General features: G+C 39.9%; 1 protein-coding gene across 21 annotated transcripts in view; it reads right to left on the minus strand.

Moving 5' to 3' along the window:
- The window catches only part of LOC108496469 (poly(rC)-binding protein 3-like), a 492,944-nt gene that overhangs the window by 46,015 nt on the left and 424,116 nt on the right, over nucleotides 1-22,813 (minus strand). For all 21 annotated transcript variants that reach the window (XM_017813195.1, XM_017813196.1, XM_017813189.1 and 18 more), the window contains 4 exons: nucleotides 17,369-17,519; nucleotides 4,150-4,173; nucleotides 4,022-4,054; nucleotides 1,253-1,369 (listed from right to left, as the gene is read on the minus strand). In XM_017813195.1, coding sequence (XP_017668684.1) covers nucleotides 1,253-1,369; nucleotides 4,022-4,054; nucleotides 4,150-4,173; nucleotides 17,369-17,446 — 252 coding nt within the window. In that variant the 5' untranslated portion in view covers nucleotides 17,447-17,519. The remainder of the gene's footprint in view (nucleotides 1-1,252; nucleotides 1,370-4,021; nucleotides 4,055-4,149; nucleotides 4,174-17,368; nucleotides 17,520-22,813) is intronic.

Raw genomic sequence — 22,813 nt, forward strand, 5'->3', positions numbered from 1 at the left:
GGCACAGAAACAAAGCTGCATCAACTGTTCATGAATAAATTCAGGTGAGGAGTGAAAAGAAAGTGTCAGATTATGAGAGACCTGAAGTTGTGGATCCAGGATCAGGAAGTAGTAAAAATTCAAAATAGTTTTTAATCATGTTGTGAAGTTGCAAGTTGCAAGTCATATGGCTTATGCTAGATGACAACTGCATCTGATGGCCTTATAGGCTCTCTTCTGTTGTTCTAAACATCAGCAATCACCATGGATAAATAAAGGCACACGTTGACATTTCTCATCAATGTCAGCATCTTCCAGTGCTATGGGGAGATGTGGAGACTAACCTCACTGATTCAGAAAAATAAGTACTCTTAAGAAAGGGATTAACATCCCTTTAGTTTAATCCTTTCTGGACAGACACAGCCCCTTTCTTCTGCTGTAGGTGATTCAGTCCACCTGTCTGCAGGCTCTTCCTTTAGGAAAAGGTGAATTGCTTTCTGCAAGAGCATCTGTCTCTCCAGAAATGACAGGAGAGATGCCTGGACTAGACATATGATTTTCAAAAGTAGAGGGAATTAAATCCTCTCCAGAGTGACCAGAGTTCGTGTTCTGTACTCTACTGTCTTTTCTGTGAGGTTCTTGATTAAAGTGGTGACCATATCTAATTGTAGTTGGTCCATGAAGCTGAAGGAGATCTCAGCACTTTATGTACGTATCTGCACAGAACAATTATTCTACAGTGAATTGCGCTCTTGCCTTACTTTCTCTTAGTGCCTTTATTTTAATTGATTTTAAAAGCCAAGCTTTAAATATAGTAAGTGGAAATCATACAGTTTGTTTTTAAAATAAAAATTTTTTAGTTAAATGAGTTATATATTCATTTTGACGTATCTAAAATTTACATCAATACCAGCTGGGTTTACATAAAAACAAAGTTAAAAGTTAGGCAATTATTCTTTTCAAATCAAACCCACAATGGGACTAGAATTTTTACAAGACATTTTTCCTACCATTAGTGCACATTACTAAAAGCAATTGCTGTTCCCTGAAGCCTCCAAAAAGCAAAAGAAATGATCAAACAGCTTGTAAATTGACCCATTATTTTTCTTCAGCATTGCTGCCAAAAGCATTTATAAAAATACAACCACTTTCATTGCTATTAAATAGAACATTAAACAAATCCTATTTAACATTAAAGCAAACATGAGAAAATTCAAACAGTGTTTGTATTTCAACTTGAAGAGAGAGCCCCCCCCATATTTTATTTGCTTACCTCTTCAAATTTTAGTGCAATCATAGAAAAAGCTTTAAAAATTGCATCTGTTGGGCCTGTTATTGTCACAATTCTCTCTGGACAAGTGCCTTCTGAAATATTGATTCGAGCACCACTCTGTCAAAAGGAACAAATATTTTTCAAAGTTATACTTCCCAGGGAGCAAACTAAGCAGGATTAGGGATATAGTTTGGGAAGGAATATCTTGAGGCATCTAATTCCCTCCCCTACAACTGCAGCCCCAACATCATATAATTTCAGCATAAACTGATCTCATTTCAAAAATTCATCTAACTGCGGGAAGCAGGATCCTGTCAGAGTAAATACTTACACAGCCTTCTTTGCAATATGCAAATCACACCTCTGTAACTCAAAAGTTGCAAATAATTGCATAATCAGGTCTCTTCCCTTCCCTCTTGGAGGATTAACCTCAAGTAGGACTGCAGCTGCAGAATTTAATTCAGACTGTCTCCAGGGGGCACCAACATCTCCCAGGAATGATGCAACTCTCAGGTCTCAAGCCTCAAAGGCAGGGTTTGACCTCTCCAGCTGGGGCATTACTTTACACTATGGAGAAGGCTCCTTATAGAGGGATGTGTCTCATGTGAAGGCAGTCAATCAATATGCACTGATAAGCCTTGGAGACAGCCAGGATGGCTCTCATGTATACTCAGTCCTCTTTATGCTACTGTGGTATCACAGAGAAAACCCCTAAACCACAGGGTTTTATATATTGTATTTTGATATATATTTATTTAAGAGGATCTTGGTGTAGATAATGATAAAATCCAGTTCAGGTAAGACCCACTCTATATGTTCCCTGAGGTTTCAGGCATGGAAATGTGTTAATGCAGCCTAACAAGTCACTGGAGCCTCAACTCATCCACAGGCACTGACCTTGGGGATCAGGGCCCGAAGCAAATGTGGGACAACCTGGGTTAATATGGCCCTTTGCCTTCAGGGTCACCACGAGCACCTGATGTGCTGTGTGTCCCAGACCTTATTCCCACCCTCACTGCTTCTCTACAGCAAAAGACCATATTTCCCCATATGTAAGCACCCACACACAATAAGAACAAAATGAAGCCCAAGACTACTGATAGAAAAATCGTGCTGCCACAGACCTGGGCACAGAACTGCGGCTTTTGTACTTTTCTTTAGGCCTGAAGTTGTCTCTGACATTTCCCAAATGACAGAGTAAGACGGACATTTTATATCATAAAGATGGCATGCAATATGCCACATCTGTCAGGAAAGCCAAAAGAAAGGTTGCCTTTTTTCTTTTAAAGAAGTATTGAAGAAAGTAGTAATTTAAAGGGGGACCAAGTTACCATGATGTGGAGACATAGCCTCTTAATGCTTTGCTGATATAAAGATGCTTATAATTCCATTATTTTAAAAAAACAACCAAACAAATACAGCGTCTTTTGACCACAGATACATGACAGTGTTTTCCAGGACTGGAAGAAGAACATTTGATATTTATCTTGAAAGACAAACCAACGATCATAACTCTTCTCTAAGATGTTTAACTCAGAAGTCAGGAACACTCTCCAATTACGGCTTCCCTTCTGTGCATGAAATTTATATCCACAGATATCTGCTCATGGTCATAATTAGTAATTAAACTAAAATGTGTTTAATCAACTGGTAGGATTACCTAGTATATTGGAAACATTTTTTCTTACCTTTTTTTTTAAGTCTTAGCAAATGTACTTATGTATGAAAACATGGGTGAAAGCTCTTATGGTCAAAAAAGGAGCTCTGAACTCAGCCTGACAATGAAATCCCTATTGTGTATATTTAAAGATGGATGTCCGCAATTTTCTTTACTAAAATACTTTGACATTTTCCTGCCACAGACCTTCTATCAGTGGATAAAACAACAAAGCAGCTGACATAGTAATGTACTGCAGCTTTACTAGAACCAAACTGACTTTTTCTGAGGCATCCTCTCTATACACTACTCCTAAAGTTTTAAACAGTAGGATTTAGTCTTTTGACTTTTAACAGTAGCTTCAAAGAAGAAAAATGACCCAGATCTCCAGGTAAGATGTGATGCCTTGCAGACCAGTGTGGGTCTGTAACCTCCAGCTGCGCATACCCCTCTGAAGACAGTGCAGGTTGCTCTGTGGCAGGGAAAGAAACCTGTAGACAATGGGGAGACTGAGGTTTAAGCAGTGCCCTGTTTGAGTTAATCATTTTGTGTCTACGACCTTTTCAAAGGACGTGAATGGCAGGTGTGCAGGTCTACCCTGCCCACATCCTACTCAAAGATGCAAACTGAGGAAGAGTTAAGGCTTTGCTAAGAAATGGCAGAGGGATGCTTTGGCTTACACAAGTCTGTCTCCAGCTCTGATAAGCTTGTGTTTACCCTCAAACTTGATGTGCATCAGTCTAATGCTTGGTTTCAGATTTTTGGAAACTGCCTAGGAGGAGGCCAAGCCCCATGCAGGACCGATGCTGGTATGCTAATGAAAGATATAATGGGCTTGACGCACAGAATAATGCAGGTAAGCTGTTCCTGAGATAAGACAGCAGCAGGCATATCGCTGTGGGAATGAAAGACTCCAGACTGCTGCTGCGATAAGGAGGTTACATTAACAACAATGTTTAATTTAGGCCAGCATATTTATACACCACCGCTTGTTAAGAATGGTGATGTTAAATTAACTGCCCACTTGATGGCAGCATCAGTCTGCATATGCTGAATTCCCTGTTCTCCGAGCTGGAAAGAAAGGCAAGTGAAGACATCAAGGCTTGTCTTACCTCCTCTCTCATCTTCTTCACTGTCTCACCTTTCTGTTAAAGAAACAGAAAAAAACGTTAGCCTGGGCTAAAAAAGAGAACTGATATGTAATATTTTGACATGTATATAAATAAAGTAATTTTCTGACCTTTCCAATAATGCTTCCAACCTCCTGAAACAGAAAAAAAGACATTGTGAATGATACAATTTGTTGCAGAAGAGCAGCAAGCTCTAGTTTCTAAGCTATTTTGCCATCACTTATTTCAAAACCTGCAGTGTGAAGCATAGCCCCCTTCCATTGTTTCTGTATACAAATATGCCATGTTAGATACAAAGGGGTGGACTAAAAATGCAGCTTTGCAGTCAACTGACTGTGCAAGAAAAACACCTTTAATAGAAACTGATCTTGTGGTTACAGATCAATCCTGCTACAGTGAAACACAGACAAATCCCTATCAGGGAATGAAAAGTTAAGAAATAACCGAACCGCACAATCTATTAGAGAAAATGAGGTGTAATACAAGCATCAAAATAATTGCTGGTTTCTCCAAGGGCAGGCATTTACCCCCTTTACACCATGTAATAACTAGAGCTGAATTTCCATGCTACCAAGTGTTATTGTGTAAACACCTGGTGGCCTGTCTTAATCTCCCTATTAGGCACTTACAGAACAATAACCGCTAATCACTTTTTAGGGATTTGGGAATTGCTACTAGGCTCCTACAATTTTCTCTGAAGGGAAAGAAAATACTGAGAAACATGGCTGTGAACATACAATAGGGGAACAATGTGACAGTTCTGGAAGCACCTCAAGGGTTAAAAGCTTGGGAAATAAAACCGAAAGGTAGCAAAAATGAAACTATTAACTCTAAAAGGAGTAATCTGGACATGTTACACAAATCACACAGCTGTGACATCAGACTGGAAATCATCTGATGGAGAGACCAAACAAAGGAAAATAAACTCTTCTCCTATACACAGACTGGGAAATCTAGTTCAATCGTTAAAGACTGTCTCAGATGGCTGAGCTGTCCCAGACATACGATACACCATTTCCCCTACTCAGTCTGTATATTTAAGTGTGGTTCATCCTAAAACACAGCCCAAAGTTTAGATTTTAGAAACTGTCCTCCATTGCTCTATCCAATGATGGACTAGCGATAAAGTGGTACGAACTTCACTCTGCAGTAGAGAACTAACTGCAGTGACATTAATAATTATTTTTCACCAGTTGCTTATAAGCTCATGCCATGAAGCTGTTGTGCTTGCAACTCCTCACATCCTGCTCGCAAGATGTAAAGACTTCAGTGAGAAGTTACCTATCTCAATGAATAACTTTGGCATATGGTTTCTTTGCACTCTCTGCAAGTCTGCACGTAACACTGGACTTGGGGAATAGTCCACACATTGCTGGACATGGCTCCTATATGGAGTCACCTAGACAGACTGGAGAAACGGGCTGAGAGAATCCTCAGGGAGTGGAAAAAAATCAAATGAAAAGTCCCATGTCTGGGATGGAAAAAGCCCATGCAGGACAAAAACTTGCTACCTTAAAACTGACTTTGCAGAAGAAGTCCTTAGGGTCCCATTGCACAACTTTAACCTGAATACATTACTGCATCAGCAGTGCAGCCCTGATCAAAGAAAGAACTGGACTTTATTAGCAGGAGCGTAGCCAGCAGGCTGAGGCAATGATTCTTGTCTTGTTTCAGTGAGACCATGCCTAGAGGATTGTGTCCTGTTTTGGGCTCCTTAATACAAGACAGACAAGGACACACAGAGATGAATCCAATGCAGGGCCACCAAGTTGGTCAGGGGACTGGAGCCCAGGACACATGAGGAGAGGCTAAGAGAGCTGCATTTGTTCTTGAGAATGAGTGGGGAGTCTCATTGCGATGTGCAATAAGGAAAGCACGCTACAATACCAAATTCCTACTCAATATGAGGAAAATATTTTTTACCATGGGAATGGCTGGACATTGAAACAGGCACCCAGAGAAGCTGTGGAATCCTCATCCTTGAAGGTGGCTGAACTCAGCTTGGGCAAAGCCCTGATTAACCTGCTCCAATGGAATCTGCTTGATTCAGGTTGTCAAACTGGAGACCTTTGGGGTCCCTTCCAACCTTCAGGGCTCTGTGATTCTTCAATCACAGCCTTATACCCACTGAAGTCAGTGCCTTATTCGCCAAAAAATTTCTCAATCCAGTGAGGCCCCTTTTCATGTTTATTTTCAAACTTTACTTTTTCTGTTTCCCAGCTCTGTGAGAATGGGAATGAATGAGGCAGACTCACTGCAGTTTGTCTTGTTACCAAATTATCTTAATATTTTGTCTTAATATGTGGCTTTATATCACATGGCTGAGACAGCTACACCAGCAACATGCTCAGGCTTTGAAATGAGATGCAGCTTTTTTGTTAGCAGTGACAGAAATCTGGGACACCCATTCCCCCAAATTTTTAAGATTTTACTATTTTTTTTACATCGTCACTGTAACTCTGCCAACCTGTCTGTAACTGTTGAATGGGCTTAAACAATGCAGGGAGTAAGGCCTGGGAAGTCCCCGTGTCTGGCAGTTCCTATCTCCCCACTTAGCACATTCAGCAGTTTTACCTTGAAAACGTTTTCCATTCTCTCAGTCCCAACTTTCAGAAATAATTACTTTCATAAAACAGATTCTTAGGAGGTAGAAGGACCTTTAGCTAGGGGTGAGTGTATTGGGTTTCAGTTGCGATGGGCAAGCAACTGTATTTCAGTCCATGGTATAACTTCAGGGTTTTTTGTATACCTGAAGTTTCATTAGAATCTTTAGGCCTGCTCTTGAACCTGCAAGTTTCTGTCAGTATAAACTTAGTATGAAATCTCCCCTAACCCATTTGATCATCTTGGGTGGGTCTTAATGACAGATGCTGTTCTTTCAGAAATGTATGGATGGGTCATGGCTAATAAATACAAAGATATCTTCCTTGGAAATAGGAAAACATACTTTGCCTTAGAAACAGAAAAGCAATAAACTGTTTGTAGCACTGGTAAAAAAAGATGGTCCATTTCCAACAAAGAGATTAAGAGTATTAAAACAAGCAAAGTAGAGCACAAAATATTAGGATTTTCAAGCTGCTTGTTCCACTCAATTCTGTGGGACTTTTGCTATGGATTTCAGAGGGGACAGGAATTCTACCTGACTGATTATCACCTTGGTATTTATTAATAAAGAGTACAAGCTGCCAAAGGACTGAGTGAATGAACAGTGTGAATCCCACTGAGAAAAAAATATTTCAATAAGACTGGTGATGAGTTCCTTGGAACATGCTAGCAAATGTCACTGTAATCCTATAGAGTACTTCAAACCTTCTCCTCATCAAAGGGCGACTTTAGAGCTTATTCTATAAGCAGGCAATTTCAAAACTTCCAAGCAACAGCCACCTCTCCCTCTACACTGGAAACTGGGATTCTGCTTGGCAGTGTGGGGTAAGGTCACAGGGACACAGAGAAGCACTAACGTTACATGGACATTTCTAAGTTTTTCAGAATTTTGATCCATACAAATTACTAAAAAAAATAAAAATGAAAAATGGTTTGAAATGGGTCACTTTAGAGTTTGTTTTTTTTTTTTTTCTGGGCCCTTAGCTGTTTTTAGGAAAGCTCCTAGAAAGTACTGGTGACAACAGATCATGTCTTCAATTATGACAGGGCTTCAACCACAGATTAAATCAAAAGACTCTTTATACCTCACTCTTCAAACTACCAAAGCAACTTCATCAAACCTTTAATGTTTCTTTATACAGTTCAGTATTTGTTTCATATAACTTCTTATATCACCTTGAAATAAGTTTACTGCTAAATGAGATACCCAACACCATTTTTACGACACTCAAGTTTTATCAATATTTCTAGCCAAGGTTATTTTGAGGGTTTTATCTCCTTTAGAAAATGTTTCTAAATTTTCCAGACACCAATGTACTGTAGTTAACTGCCTAAGATGTATGTCACCTACACTGGTTCATTACAAGTAAGTCAGGCACCCAGCCTTTTCTGAAGTTCAGGGAGAGAGAGAGAATGGAGGACATTTTGTTCCTAAAGAAGGAGGAGAGAAGTGTACTCCCAAAGGTTTTGGCTTTCTTCATCTGCAGAAGAAACAGCCTAAACTGACACTAACATACGCAAAGTTTGGTGAGCAGAATCCTACAGCTGATGTGAAATTCAGCGTCAGTGCAGGTCAGACAGGAGTTTGATTTAGCTGCACTAGCAAATAATTGCCTACTAGAATATACTAATAACTCCTGAACTATTTGCTGTCTTCCAGTGCTCAGGAATATAAGCTAATGGTAACTATTTATGATCAATTTCAGATTTATTCATTGACTAACCATCTACATGTAAATATAGTAGAAAAATAAGTTATATGACAACAATCACTGAGTTTCATATAATCACATTTCAACGGCAGATCAAAAAGTAGTTCTCACAAAGAAATTATAAAGGGAGGAATTAAAACTCATCTGGGAGAAAGACAGGTCCAAGCCAACCTGGCAGACTGTTGCCAGAGCTAAAAGTATTATGCAGGCTCCTTGGCCTCAGCGTATAAACACCCACCCTTCAGAAGCAGATGTGCCACAGCAACTATGCTTGGATGAACGGGATGATTCCAAAAAGCTGCAAGTGTGTGTGTATCTACATCCACTGATACATATGTATACTCACACACACATATATTTGTGTGTAAAGTCAGTATATACATGCAGGCACTAAACAGATGGATATCAACTTTCCTACAAGAAATGACAGCAATTTGGGATGCCTATCCTGAGATTCATGCAAGGGGCCTAAGTTTCAGATTGTGCTCAGTACCTAGCCCAGGCAGTGCCTTACAAAGGGCATCATCTCCTGGTGAGAGCACCTCATGCAGGGCAGTCTCACACTTGTGCTCCAAGAGTCCCTTTGGAAAAACCCAGGAAAATCTACATGCTGATTTCAGATAGCCTGAAAATAATTCTCAAGCCTGGGAGCGTGAGTTGTCACTACAGTTTTCTTTAGTATGATATTTCTAATAAAACAGATAAAACAACAAGGGGTGAACTTCAAGAACAAACACTGAGAGATTGTTCAGCATCAATAAAGTATACTGCAAGCCAACCAGCCAATATATTGTAGATATCTTGAGGAAGAGCAATGCTAAAAACAAGGGCTGGTTTCTTTCATGTGGAATGCAGCATATAATATTATTTGCACACCTTATTCACACAAATGGGATAAATTTTGCTCTTAATGAACATCTGGGGAGTAGTGGGCCCATCAAAGAGCAGAAAGCTGTTTGTGCAGTTTTTACATCATCTGTGGTGAAGGCAAGGCAGCACCAGCTGGCAGCAGCAAAGTCTGTGACCCAAGGCTTTTGCAGGGCTCTTGCTGGTGAGAACAACTAAACAAAGATACAAAACAGGCTGTAGAAGAAAGCTATTTCCTAATCAATTATTTGGTGTGTCCTTTGAATAACAAGAGAAAGAAATCAGTCATATTAAGAAAACAAGAAGCTTAACAAATGGTTACAAACCATGGTTTAAAGATTAACCTTTGGTCTGTAAACACGAAGTGTGAAATTCCATAATTTTTTCAAAGTGTGAGGTTAGTTTAATAATTACTGTGTCTCAGAAAATCAAAACAAAACCAGGTAGCCATTGTGGGAGCATAGAAAAGCACAGGTCTTGCTGTATTGTCATGGGCATACAACTTTTTTTATCAGTGCTACGGGGCAAATAGAACAAAAGCTTCACAGAATCCCTGAGATAAAGCCACATCTAGAAGGAAACGGGTTTAAGAAATAGTATAGCAATATATACTTTCATCCCAAAGCATCTGACAAGTCACAGGGCCCATCCTAAAGCCTGCAATTCCTTCAGGCAATGCTTTGATTGCATGTGCTTTCTGTGCTTTCTATGAGCAAGGATAAGGTAGAACCATTACGGCTGGACTTTACAAACAAAAAAGCCTACTAGAAAAGCATTGAAAGGAAAGAAATACAGCCTTCCATGGTGGGGAAACACATCTGTCACGGGACAAAGAGGGGCCCTGGCAACAGCAAACGACTGCTGGGCTGATAAAGTTTTCTAGACCCAGACCAGTTGTCTTTCTCCCCTCCATAAAGAGGCATAACATAATTCAGCTCTCTCTCTTCACCTTGTTTTGAGGATAGAGTTGTCAATACTTGAATAAACTCATGAATACGCTTGCATGGAAGATTCCAGGAACATGTTTCATGAAGACATTCTGAACACTGTGTTTGCATGGAGCATGCGGGGCATCAGTATTTTTCAGAGACTAGAAGAAAAGTCACTTTGGGGAAACATGATGTAATGTGTCTACCTCAGGGAACAAATGGCTGCCTCAGATAAACTGAGAATCTGATTTGTGTTCTGGGATTACGTGGGATTAGCCTCACTGACATGGGAGATCTCATGTTCCTAGGTGAGGCTTCAGTAGTCACTGTCTGATGCTAACAGCCCTAACTTAGTAAGGCACTGCAGTCCAAGCCCTTACTGAGACAAATCTTATGCTAATAAATGCGGTAGTGTATGAGGAAACCTACAAATCATGGCCTTCCTGATGGAAATGCCAGTGTTATGCATCTCTCACAAGTCCATCTAGCATGTTTTGGGCTGCTGTGCAAATGGATGTTTCTTATTTGCTTTTTTACGGCAGATGGGTATCCGGTTTACATTCAATTTCACACCAAAGCTCACAGCCTTCCCCTGCAAAACCAACCCAAAAACCAGTTCTGTCCCTTTGCTTGTCCCTGCACGTGTGATGCTGAAGCAGCAGCACTGAGTAGGGCGTGTGCCTTCTGCAGTCTCACTTCGTTACAACTGCGGACTGATGAGGAGATTTTGTTTGGTACAAGTGGGAACATTCGGCTACAGAGATTGTTTTCAGCGATACACAGTGCCTAAGGGCTGGGGGAACTCTCTCTCTCCTTTCTGTTGGTTTTTTAGGCTAGTGAGAGGCTCTCGGCTGCTACTACAAACACACTGAGAGGAGATCCATCTCGTGTTGCGTATTTGCATGCAGAACTTTGTTCCATGACTAGACCTCTTAGGTATCACAGTAATGCAAGCAAACAAAACAAGAACTATAATAGCAATAGGCAGGACAGTCAATCCTCATAATACCCTGACAGCGTTCATGGAAACCGAAAAGAACAGAACAAACATTGGCTTGACTGGCATTTTACCACTTGGATTATATTACTGACAAGGTGATTCTTGAAGTTACTTCGTTGTATTCTGTATTTTAAAAAAGTAAAAAATAAAAGAAAAAATGGGAAAGGAGAAGGACTTTAAGATGGAGAAAATTTATTTCTCTAATGCTTTAAACTCTTCCAGGGAGGCAATTAAGGAGACACGAAAAAGTGCCCACTAAAAGAAATCCCTGATACTAAAATTGTATTATCTGTACTGATGAAAATGGCAATTTTCTCCATGATTTTATTCTGTATTTGAGCTGTTAAGTGTGAACAATCATTTAATGAATCTAAATTTTCTTTCTTTTTCTTGTAAAACGTTCTACATAGAGCACCATAAAGTAATCACCAACATGTCTGAAAGTCACCACTGAAGCTGGATCTAAGTCCACGGTAACCAGAACTTTCAGTGCTGCAAGTCCACTGATCCTGCTAAAATCAATGGGAACTCAGATACTGAGTTCCAAAAGGAACCTAAAACTAAGCTGTAAGTTTAGTGCCTAAAAATCAAGGTACTACTCATAGGGTTTTGTTCAAACCCAAACATTTGACTGAAGGTACATATTTCTAATTCGCTACTGCTGAATCTATGAGAAACATATCACTGAGCAAATGGCATCAGGGAAAGAAAAGCTCCACTCAGCCATCATATCTTTCCTCCATCAATGCAGATTATACAATCTAATAGTACATATGCTACTCTTTCCCAGACATTTAAAATTTGCATGGGAGACTTACAGAACCTCATTCGAATCTCAGTACCAGGAATTTCTATTGGTATTCTCTTATTAGGATTTATTTTCAAAATTTTATTTTATCCCATTATTTCCAGCTACAAGCACTTGCAGCATTCAAAATAACTACACTCCATTACACTTGTATTTATTCTCTCCAGGTATTTATGAGAATGTGTGAAGGAAGCTAGACATAGTCTCCTCAGCCTCATAAAACTTTTGTTATTTTTTCTGTGAATTCCCCCTCTGCTCAGTCTTCAACATCACTCATACACGTGGCATCTGCTGCTGAGCACAGAACTGCAGGTGTGATTTTGCCAGAAGAACAGTAAGGAAATTATTGTCTCTTTGCCCCATGATGCACCAACGCCATACATCCAAAATAGCATATACTTTTGCTGCAATAGCTTTACTCTCCAACTTGGCATATCCCAGATGTGCCACTCTCTAGACACTGCCACATCTGATGCTTTTCAACTTTTCATGCTTTCCAGATTTCCTCCTGTCACTGAACATGTATCTTCTAAATTACCTTCTCCAGTTAATTGCCTCAACTCGCCAATTTACACCTCTCAATATTTGGCAAGAGTCCTGCTTCCCTGCCAGCTTTCCCTTCCCTCCTTCATCCTACTTGTAAATTACTTCCTTGTTCTTCCTAACCATTCAACTTCAATAATTCATTTTAGTTTTTATTTCTGAATTCCATTCCCTTTCTCTAAAAGATTCCTCAGATGCCATACATTACCATATTGTACTTTGGTTTCTTACAGTCTTCAGTAAGATGGTTTCATCAATGCTCATGTTCACACAGTGCCTTTGGAAACAACGCATTATTTCTTCTGCAGGTTTGTACTGGTGAGAAGAAGCAGAGACTCCTGTGCCACTGCTATGAGATGGAGACTCAGATGGAGTGGATTTGTGACCCGGCCGGCCTTTCTATGCTGGCCCATTTGAACATTTTCTCGGGTTCCACCTCATGGACCTGGCTTTTAAACCTCCATTAAGCTACTTTCCTGAGATTTAAGATCTTTCTACCAGCACAGTCTCTTACCATCCACATCTAAAATTAACCTTTAATGGTGAGTCTCTAGGGTCTTAACCAGTCTGTTAACACTGACTGCGTACAAAACCCAACCAGCCCAAATTCATGTAATCATTATCCAGTATAGTCAAAGTAGGTGCTATTTCTTTCTGGGCATGAACTGACCAAAATCAGAACAAGAGCACTGCAGATGCCAAGTATTAAGGTATGTTGGCAGATACCTGTGGGCAAGGTTACAATTTGTAACCTTACAGTCTTCCAACCTCATTACCTGTGGCAGTAAGCAAGTTAAAAAGACAGCCACAAGTCATGGGAATAGAAAATTCAGCAAAAGGCGAGCAAGGAATGGTAAGAGAGAAATATGGAGCGCTCTCTCTCTCTCTCTCTCTCTCTCTCTCTCTCTCCATATATGCTGAGAGCCAAAAGAATTTCTATTTTCACAAAAATTTAAAAAGGAAGAAAAAGACAGTTCTTCTGGGGTCCGAGCTCTGCCTCTCCATACAGAGGGCTCTGATAGCATACACTCAGTTTGTCTTCCTTAAGTCCTTCAAAAATGTTGATCTGATCTGGGTAAATACTGCCTTTGCTGGGAGCAGAAATCTTGCAATCCTTGCAATATTCCAATCCTGCCTACTTTTGAAGTAGACAAAGAAAATAAAATACCCATATCCATTCATGTCTCTGTCCTACACAGAGGTTTTACTTACTTTACTTCAAGAAACAGCAGGAATTAGATGGAAAATACAAAGAAGTAGGCATTGTAAATAGCTCCAATTCATATTCTCTGTTTTTCTCTACTGAAATCCATTAAACAGCTTTATTTCTAAATGGGGTACATCTTTCTCATTAATAAGAGATGAGAACGCATATCTGCATTATTTAGTATATTCTATATATATCCAACTTCTGCATAGGCTTCAAAAGGCTCTCCTCTTCCTGACCTCTAGGAAGCACCATTCAGGTAACTCAGTCAAAAAGGTCCCGAGCAGAAAAGGCTGCAGTGCCATGGCAGCTTTACAGGATGAATTCAGTTTTGTCTGACTTGTCCTTAGAAACCTTCAGTGATGGATGCTGCAGCGTGCCCAGACAGTCTCCTCCCCTCCTCACAAATCCACCTAACAAGTTTTTCCTAATCTTGCTTTTAATAATTCCTGCAAACACTGACAGTTGCTTCTCTGCAGATGCAAAGAATGCCTGAGCACTGCCCTTGTAGTATCCTCCCTAACACCTGCCCTCTAATTCACTGCAAGAAAGTATTACAAATGTTTTGTGCTGCTCCTGGTTTCTCTCAGGGCTGTCAAACTATCATAAATTTTTTTACTGATCTAACATGGTACAAGATGAAACTAGGCCTTTCAGCTTACATCATCACAAAATCTCTGAAGTCCAGGCTGAGCAGGACACCTTTTATATCAGACCCTGGAAACACTGAGGTTACCCTGAGGTTGCCCTTTTATACCTTGCAGTGGTTAGCTTTCTGCAGGGCCCACACAAGCCCTTTTTCCACTTCCATAGATAAAGCAATTGCTGCCCTTCCTTAACACCACATTTTCTGAGAATATCATGGCTGTGCCTTGCCTCGTTGCCAGCTGGCTACTCCCAAACCTTGCTACACTGTGGGTGAGCAGCTTAGCTGGTCCTCCCAGCCTTTTCAGTCAGAGGCTGCGCAAAACCATGCAGGAACTCAGCTGGCCCTACAGCTGCTTCTTCCCTCAAAGCAAGACAAAGCAGAGGTGCTGATGAGTTGTGTTCTATCTGCACTGGGGAGGCACTGACCCTGGGTTCTCCCAGACTGCAGGACTGTTCCCATTTGTTTTCCTTTCACCAGACACTAATGTCTTTTATTTTTGCTATTTATTTTGTTTGCTGTTGTTGCTTTTTAATTCCCTGCCATCTTGCAGAGGTCTGTCCATTCATACAAATTGTAATTTTTTTGTCTGCAGGTACAGAATTTGCCTTAATTGCCTAATTAAGATGTCCATTCTTGACATTATGCCTCTACACAAGTCACATTAGAAGTACACACTGAAAATTTCCTAAGTCTGCAGGATTTACAGCTGAGATAACCAAGCACAAGTTATGGATTTTCAATCAAAATGAATGCAAATATCACAAAACACACAGAACTTCCCTATGCAAAGGTACACTGGTAATAAAGGTTTACAGACAGAGAGTTAAGGATAGTGGGGAGAGATCCTCATATTTCCATGAAAGACATCAATAAATAAGTAACTTTAAAATTAGCTTAATTCAAAAATAACTGAATCCAGTTTGCTACTACTATTTTTAAAAACCTTTTATTTCCCCTCTTCTCTCTCAAGCTTTGACCAGTTGTTTACAGACCAAGCTCTGCTTCAGCTAATTGTTTTGTCTAGAAATACTAATTAGAGATCAGCAATTTCCACTGATATCATTACCACAACAAATCTTGAGGAAGAGCCTAGAAAATTGTTTCTTCTTTTTCAGAGGCACATACAGCTTTCAGAGTGTCTTCTCACACTGAGTTCATATTGACTCAGACATCCTTCATTCCTCTGTATTATTACTCCTAAATCATAGAAATTACATCAAAGAAACCATAAGGGTCTGACTTTTATCACCAAAATAAATTCTGATTTAATGTACTCTTTGCAATACTTAGGCACAACAGGATACATGATTAGAGCATAGTGGAGCTAGTGGTATACCCACCATGCCTTGTTAAGTTAGGATGCATGGTATAGTTCCAGTCAAAATTTGAACTTGGTAACTTTTATGGATTGGGGCTACATATGCATAGAAGACTGGACACATAATATCCATTATTGTTATAAGAGGTTGCACACACAATCAATGATGTTTAACAGAGAAAACAAGCATTATCTGATTTAATTTCTGATTTAAAAACCCCTAATAATCCTAGCCCACTGTTTAAGTAAAACGTCCTGAAAATTACACATGATTCTGAAAGAAGGAGAGCTGTCAGACAGTGGTTAAAAACAAAACAAAACAAAAAACAAAACACAACTAAGTACATGGGAATTTGACTGCAACCGGTAGGGCTGCTTATACCCAGTGGGATAAGCATGTGTTCAAATGCTTTCATAGACTGGGACCAGAACCCAGTAGAATCAATCCCTAAGACCTAATTTTGAGCAGACACGTGTACAGATTTTAGGTGGGTTTTCTAAGAGAGAGAGTGTTATTAAATTTGTTTGACAGATCCCTATTTAAGATGCAGATTTACACACCAGATGCGTGCCTGAAGCTGAATATTTCAGGGAAAAAAATCAAACAAAATGGTTAGATCATTTCTGAGAAAAAACATAATTTGATCTGACATAACCTAATTTCTGAGGTTTTTAATTTGTAAACTTAAGCTGTACCCCCTCATACTTCTCCATAAGTAAAATACAGAGGGAGATACCTTAGTCTCCAGTTTGTGCTATGAGTAATCATATGTGTGTTCATGTTATACGTTAAAAACCTCCACTATTTTAAAATGTAAAAGTATTTTATTTTAAAATTAAATTCTAGGAGTAAAAATACTTTTTTAGATTTATATATATAAATTTAATCTCCAGATTAACACATATATATGTTCACTGTTCCCTGTCAAGAAAGCACCCAAACCACGTCCTTTATATAACATTCATTCACTAAGCCTGGTGTTGCCTGATGCAAATATTACAAACAAACCTATGAAATGTGTTTTTTAATTAAAAGCCCATTTTGTGATCTGGCAATGTGAAATAAGCAGCGATCAGACTGCTAAGTCTGACAATACTGAACTGGCACTTTGTCTGTGGCACAGATTTCACACTTATCTGCATGCTTAAGTGCTGTGCTGGACAGAAACAAAATGACAGTCTTCCAAAACAAACCCACAGGGGATCTGGACAAATGCTTGGCATATCAGGGGGTTCACTCCAATAACATGTTACATCAGAATAATGAAGAACTATCCTATTTGCATTCAACAGAAATAGATAGTAACTCTGTCGCAATTATTTCACACAAGTCAATGTTCTGGTATCCCAAAAACAGCCCTGCAAAACCCAGCAAATGACGAGAAAGGCAAGCTGTATGCAAGTCAGCCTTGTGCAAGGGTCTGCCCAGTTTGGCTAACTATCAGTGAAAGAACTCCTTTTTTGCCTCTGGATCTGCTCAAAAGGGGTTTGTTACAGGCAGGGTTTGTTTCAATGAACTTGGGCTGCAGTGTGAACTTCAGCAGGATCCCTTGAAAGGCAGGGGGTGATTTCTTGGTCATGGCAATTGCGCTTTTGACTCAAGTCGGAGGAGGAGCAGACCCTCTGTCAATGTTACTCTCAGGCTCTGATGGTAACTGCACAAACTCACTCAACACACAGTAAATGCTTCACCTTGCCATGCATGAGAAGGCGTATGGTAAGCGTGACATTGAGACCTCCTTCAGACACTTTTCCGTCCTTCGTGTTCATCCTGGCCTTGTATCTTCAATACTTGAAAGTAGCTTCGTTTTTCTTTTTTATTTTTTCTATTCACTTAATCAACCTACAGAGAGAGATAGAAAAAAAAGAAAAAAGTACCATTGAGTGGCTGAAGCTACTCTGAAATGAGAGTATCATGTTGTACAAACCAATTAACATTCCTCCCTTTGATTTTCTGGACTACAGCTTAGTGTTGAAAAGGCTCCTTTGATTATTATCGCTCCCCATCCAACCCTAGCCCTTCACCAATTACAAGATAAATTCCTTTCTGAAACCCTAAAAAATTTTCTTAACTTCCTGTATTTCAAAGTTGAAAGTACAGAGCACAGCAGAGTGAAAAACGACGTTTTCTTGTGAACAGCACTTTAACCTTTGCAGTGTGTATATGAGAAACATATATATATATGCATGTATTTCTTACATGTGCCTTGTGCGGTTTTCATTTCTCTCCTTGTTACTACCTCTCTCTCTTTTTGCTCTTGCAAAAGGGATATTTTTGTTTTCTCCTCAGCTAGAGAGAAATTAATTCTGAGCCTAAACACTGATCCCTGCCAGCAACAGCGGATGACACATTATCAAAGACATCTGAATAACTAAAAAGCACTTGCTGTTGTAAATCTGGGCACTGTCTGACTTTGTTTTTGTCTATGAGGCCCAGAGGTGGCTCAGTCCCTCAAAGGCCAAAGCTGAGCTTCAGCCTGCAGTAGAAGGAAGATTTTTCTTAATTCCTAATGACAAATTGCAGATTTTCAGTCATCTACAAAGCCATAAATATCCTAAAATGCTAATGAAAGCTGCAAGGGCTGGCTTTGAAGGGATAAACAAGATGCATTATGAGTTTATTAATGCAAGGAAATTTATCAGTACAAACAAAAATGGGGGCAGGAAGGAATATTACCAAGGGCAGGCAAATTCCACAGTAGAAAAGGCTTAGCGACTCCTTATTCAGTTTGTCCTTTTCAGACTTAACTCATAGAGCATAAAACCCTTAAACAGACCGAGCCTCTCAGTAACCATCCCTTTTGTTACCCATCCTCTCTAACAACCACATTAGCTTTGCATCTTTGAGCTTCCCAAAAAATTGCCATGCTTGGGCACAGGCTAATGAGCACTCCTAGGGACAACCATTTTGTGTTTCAGAGTGTACAGCAGTGTTTCATTAAGGTGGCAGGCTATTGTACCCTTGTGGAGATTGCTCAGGCATGGGACAAAACTATCGGAAGGACCTATGGGATCATTCCCCTAAAAACACTGGAGGAACTATCATGGAGACTGTTTCATCCATTGATTAAGCTCCATCTTAAGAGCCACTATGCGCTTTACTAGTCTAAAGTGAAACCCACCTCAGCTGAACATGTTATGTGTGAGAGCAATCAACAGCAATGTTTAAAGAAAGAGCACAAGAAACATGTATGGAGTGATTCCTGATGGACTTGGTGAGCTGCCAGCAGTCATGGTATTCTGGGAGACTGCATACAGATCCACATTTTCAGAAGCCATTGGCAGACCACTCTTCCAGGAATCTGTCTAATGCCTTCTTGAATCCATACATCTGGTCTGCAAAAGTTCTGGTCTCGCACGTTCATTATTAGTGTGGAAAAAAGTTCTCCGCTCTATCTGCCTTAAATTTGTTCTTGTTACATGTTATGCCCTGTGAGTACTATCTTAAGACCATTCCAGAAAGTCACTCATTTGATTGCTGAAGCTTCTCACTTCAGCCTGAGCCTGTGAGTGGCCAAACCACTCCTGACATTTTTGCCAGTGGGAAATACACTGGAAGATGCAGAGTTTTATCTCAAGCCTCTGTAGGAGTACTAAGGACCACAAAGAATTTCTGTGCCTTCAGTGACTAGAAGAGTAAGTAGCTGACATGCCTGGGGAGAGGTGAGAAGAAAGAGCAACTTAAACTCCTCTTTCCTCCTTCCTGATTTTCCCTTACCCAATGTGGACTCAGCGTATTTAATACCATATGATCCATCACCCAGCCTGTAGACACTGATATAAATCCATTTATGCCACATTTCTAGGCTTATCGCTTACATTACATATTCCCTATCCTGATGGAGAAAAGGGAGACGAGCAGACAGGTAGCTGCATGAGAAGGCAGAAAACAGAAGCAGCCTGGCCATGTTTCTCTGATGCATTATGAGCACAAGAGGGTGAGAGGAAAACGAGGCAGATGGTAGGGAATGGCAGAGAAAGATATCAGGCTGTATTCTGCTTCTCTAAGGTTAGACCACGACTCAGAGGAAAGCCTGCAACTGGATGACCATAACAGTCCCTTCCAACAAGTTCAGAGCAAGGAGCAGAGTAGATGACTGTGGTTGTTTCCAGACTAAGAAAGGGAATGATCTCACGCTACTCAATCGGCTCTTTGCTGACAGCCAGAGGTTAAAAATGAAATTCCATCACAAATATCATTAAAAATATCACTGCTACCTAATTTTTAAAGGTTTTTGTTACTGTCCCTCCCTCCAACAAGCTTAAACTCTGGCACCTGGTACTAAGAAACAGAACAGATGTCTGGGGGAGGGCTGAGAGTGTGTGTGCCTGCAAGGAGTTAGGCAGCAAAAGGAATTAATTCAAAAAGGCAGTCTCACATGATAAGGAAATATATGAAACCTGCACAGATACCATGAAGAGAGAAGACTTACTCTGCCAGGTCATTTACATCTGCTTCAGTCATCCTGAGAGTGCAAATATTCGGATAAAACATTTACGCTTTCATAAAGGAAACATATAGCACTGTTAACTATCTGGGTATTTTAGTTTTAAAGACAGATTAAAACAAAATGCATTGTTGTACTTCATTATTTTTAACTAATTAAAGCAAAATTTTCTGCAGACAACATCGCAAACGTGCTGATCTAGATCTCTGTGTACATGCAAGTGTCAGATCATGGCACAAGGAAGGGAATGGTTTTCTTCCACAAACCAGACAGCAATACATCTGTGTATAAACCTACTTCTGTAATATAAATGCTCATTGTTAATATCTAATCAGTAAAATAATTTCCCTCTCCTTTGCAAAATCAGTATTTTGTACAATTTACTATGTTCCTGGCTTACATGTGTCTCTCTGCAAGCAAATAGAAGGCTAAACACATAAGGCTGGGAGAGCTGAGTCTTAGACTGAAAAAAAATCAGTATGCCACACTTTTCATGAATGCCAGAGGACCCCACAGGTGAGCAGAGAGCATCGTGCAGACAGATACAGTCACTGGCATGGCTAAATTTTAAGAATGAGGGTATATGCATTTTAGCCTGCCTTCAGCAGAGAGCTGGCAGTGACAGGAGGACAGCTGGACAACATCATCTTTCTGACCTTGGGACTCTGGACCAGAATGGACAAAATCCAAGATCTGGGGTTCTGAAGTTCCAGGTGACAAGCAAAACGTATCATGCCCATATGAGACAGTTCCCAGCAAACTGCAAATCTTTGCTTCCTGTGGGGCTTTTACACTGTCCTGTGGACATTTTCACTGCTGTTTATCATGTAAAAGGTGAACATTTTTCTTCAGGTAGAAAAAGACATGCAAATGCATTTAAAAAAAACCCCCACAACCTTTTAAAAACTCCAATAAAATGAGCATGTAGTCTTATGCAAATTCCTTTTATCTGTAAGTATGTGTTTCTACACATTTTTAGTATCAGCTATCCCAAGCTGGCACAAAACCACATGTCCTATATGCTCACTATTCATTACATGCAATTTTCTAACATGGCTTTTCTACAGTTGTTGGTAGATTGGGCAAATAAAACAATAAGCAGATAAGCCACATATTCATCAGACTACTACAAAAACCAACACAGTTCCTTAGGTATTTCAGTGAATTAATAAAAGCTACAAAATGAACTATACAACTGAAGGGCAGTGTCACATCCCCCACACATGCTCACACATGGAAGTTAGAAATCCATGTGGCTAAGGGGGTAGTGTGAGATGGCTGCCTGAAGCCTGAGACATGGAAAATCAACCTCATGACCTCCTTTCTTCCTACCCCTCAAGCCTATCAATCCCTTCCAAGAAAACAAACAGACCATTGCAAAGAATATGGTAGTACAGTGCTTAAAAAAAATATGTGTGTTTTAAATCTCTAAGGTGACCACTTCAGGCACACAGGATAAGAAAGCAGCAGGCAAGGATGCCAAAGATGAATAAAATCAACATAGTACCAAGGCAGACATCAGGCAATTGATCTCTGAGTTTAAAGTCCAAATAAATTACGTGACATCTGTGAATCTGCCAAGAAAGCTAATCATCTGGATGATCCAGAGGGATGGGAGAGAGGAGGGAGAGAGAATGTGTACAGGGTGATATGGGATGAAGCTGCACAGTCACAGAGGTGTGCTGGAAAGCAAAGAGATGCAAAGAGGAAAGAAGGAGAAAGGCATGGAGTAAGAGAGAAATGAAGCTTCCGATAGCTCATACAGGGAATAATGTGAGAAAAATCAATGTGGAAGTAAGAATCACCTGGAAACATAAAGGAGGAAGCCTGTTCCGTTATCTGAAATCTTGATTACACAGTTGTTAAATCTGAGCCTGTTGGGAAAAATGAAACTGGTCGGAGCACCCAGCACAGCATTCCCTCTGCTTGGGCCTCAAAACCTCTTGAACCTAATTATGATGCTTCATCGCCACCAACTGAAAAATGCCATTATGCAGAAAGCAAGAAAGAATCTACAGATGAAATTCGAAAGAAAAAAACCCAGTTGTTCCACTGGAAGAAAAAAAATAAAAAAGATAAAAGAATGGGGAAAGTATAGTGACTGACATTCAGAAGAAGTCACGTCTAATTTAAATGAGGACATTTAAACTCAGTCATATGGTTTCCATGTATATGTAGGTTTAGAAAAAGATAACTTCTATAAAGGAAACATAAGAACATTCAGTCTCTCATAGTAAATTTGTCATTTTCACAATATGTGGAAACACACCAAAGGAGGGGTAGCTAGGCAGATATCAAGCCATAGCACGGGGGCAGGAAAAGATGGGATGAATAAGGAGACTAAGACAAGATCAGAGTAACCTGAAGATGAACAAAGAGAATTATCATGAGTTATGAAGAATTGGAAATTGGACAGTAACACACTGGTGTTATGAAGAAATAGTTCAGAGTTTTAGCAAAAACTCTTAAAAAAAAGTTATTACCAAAAGAAAAAAAAAAAGAAAAAAAGATAGCAAGAGTGAATAGAAAAGAACAGAGAAAACTGAAACACAGGAAGTCATGAAAAGGCTGTAGCTAAGTGTTCTTAATCAGAAGCCTCCGGGTGGTGGGAGACCTCCCAGGAATTGGAAGAAACACATTGCCAGGGATCGAGATGAGAAGAAAGGGCCTGTGCTTTCAGCAGAGCACA

The sequence above is a fragment of the Lepidothrix coronata genome, unplaced genomic scaffold, assembly GCF_001604755.1.
Source record: "Lepidothrix coronata isolate B3197 unplaced genomic scaffold, Lepidothrix_coronata-1.0 Scaffold40, whole genome shotgun sequence".
NCBI classification, from domain to species: domain Eukaryota; kingdom Metazoa; phylum Chordata; class Aves; order Passeriformes; family Pipridae; genus Lepidothrix; species Lepidothrix coronata.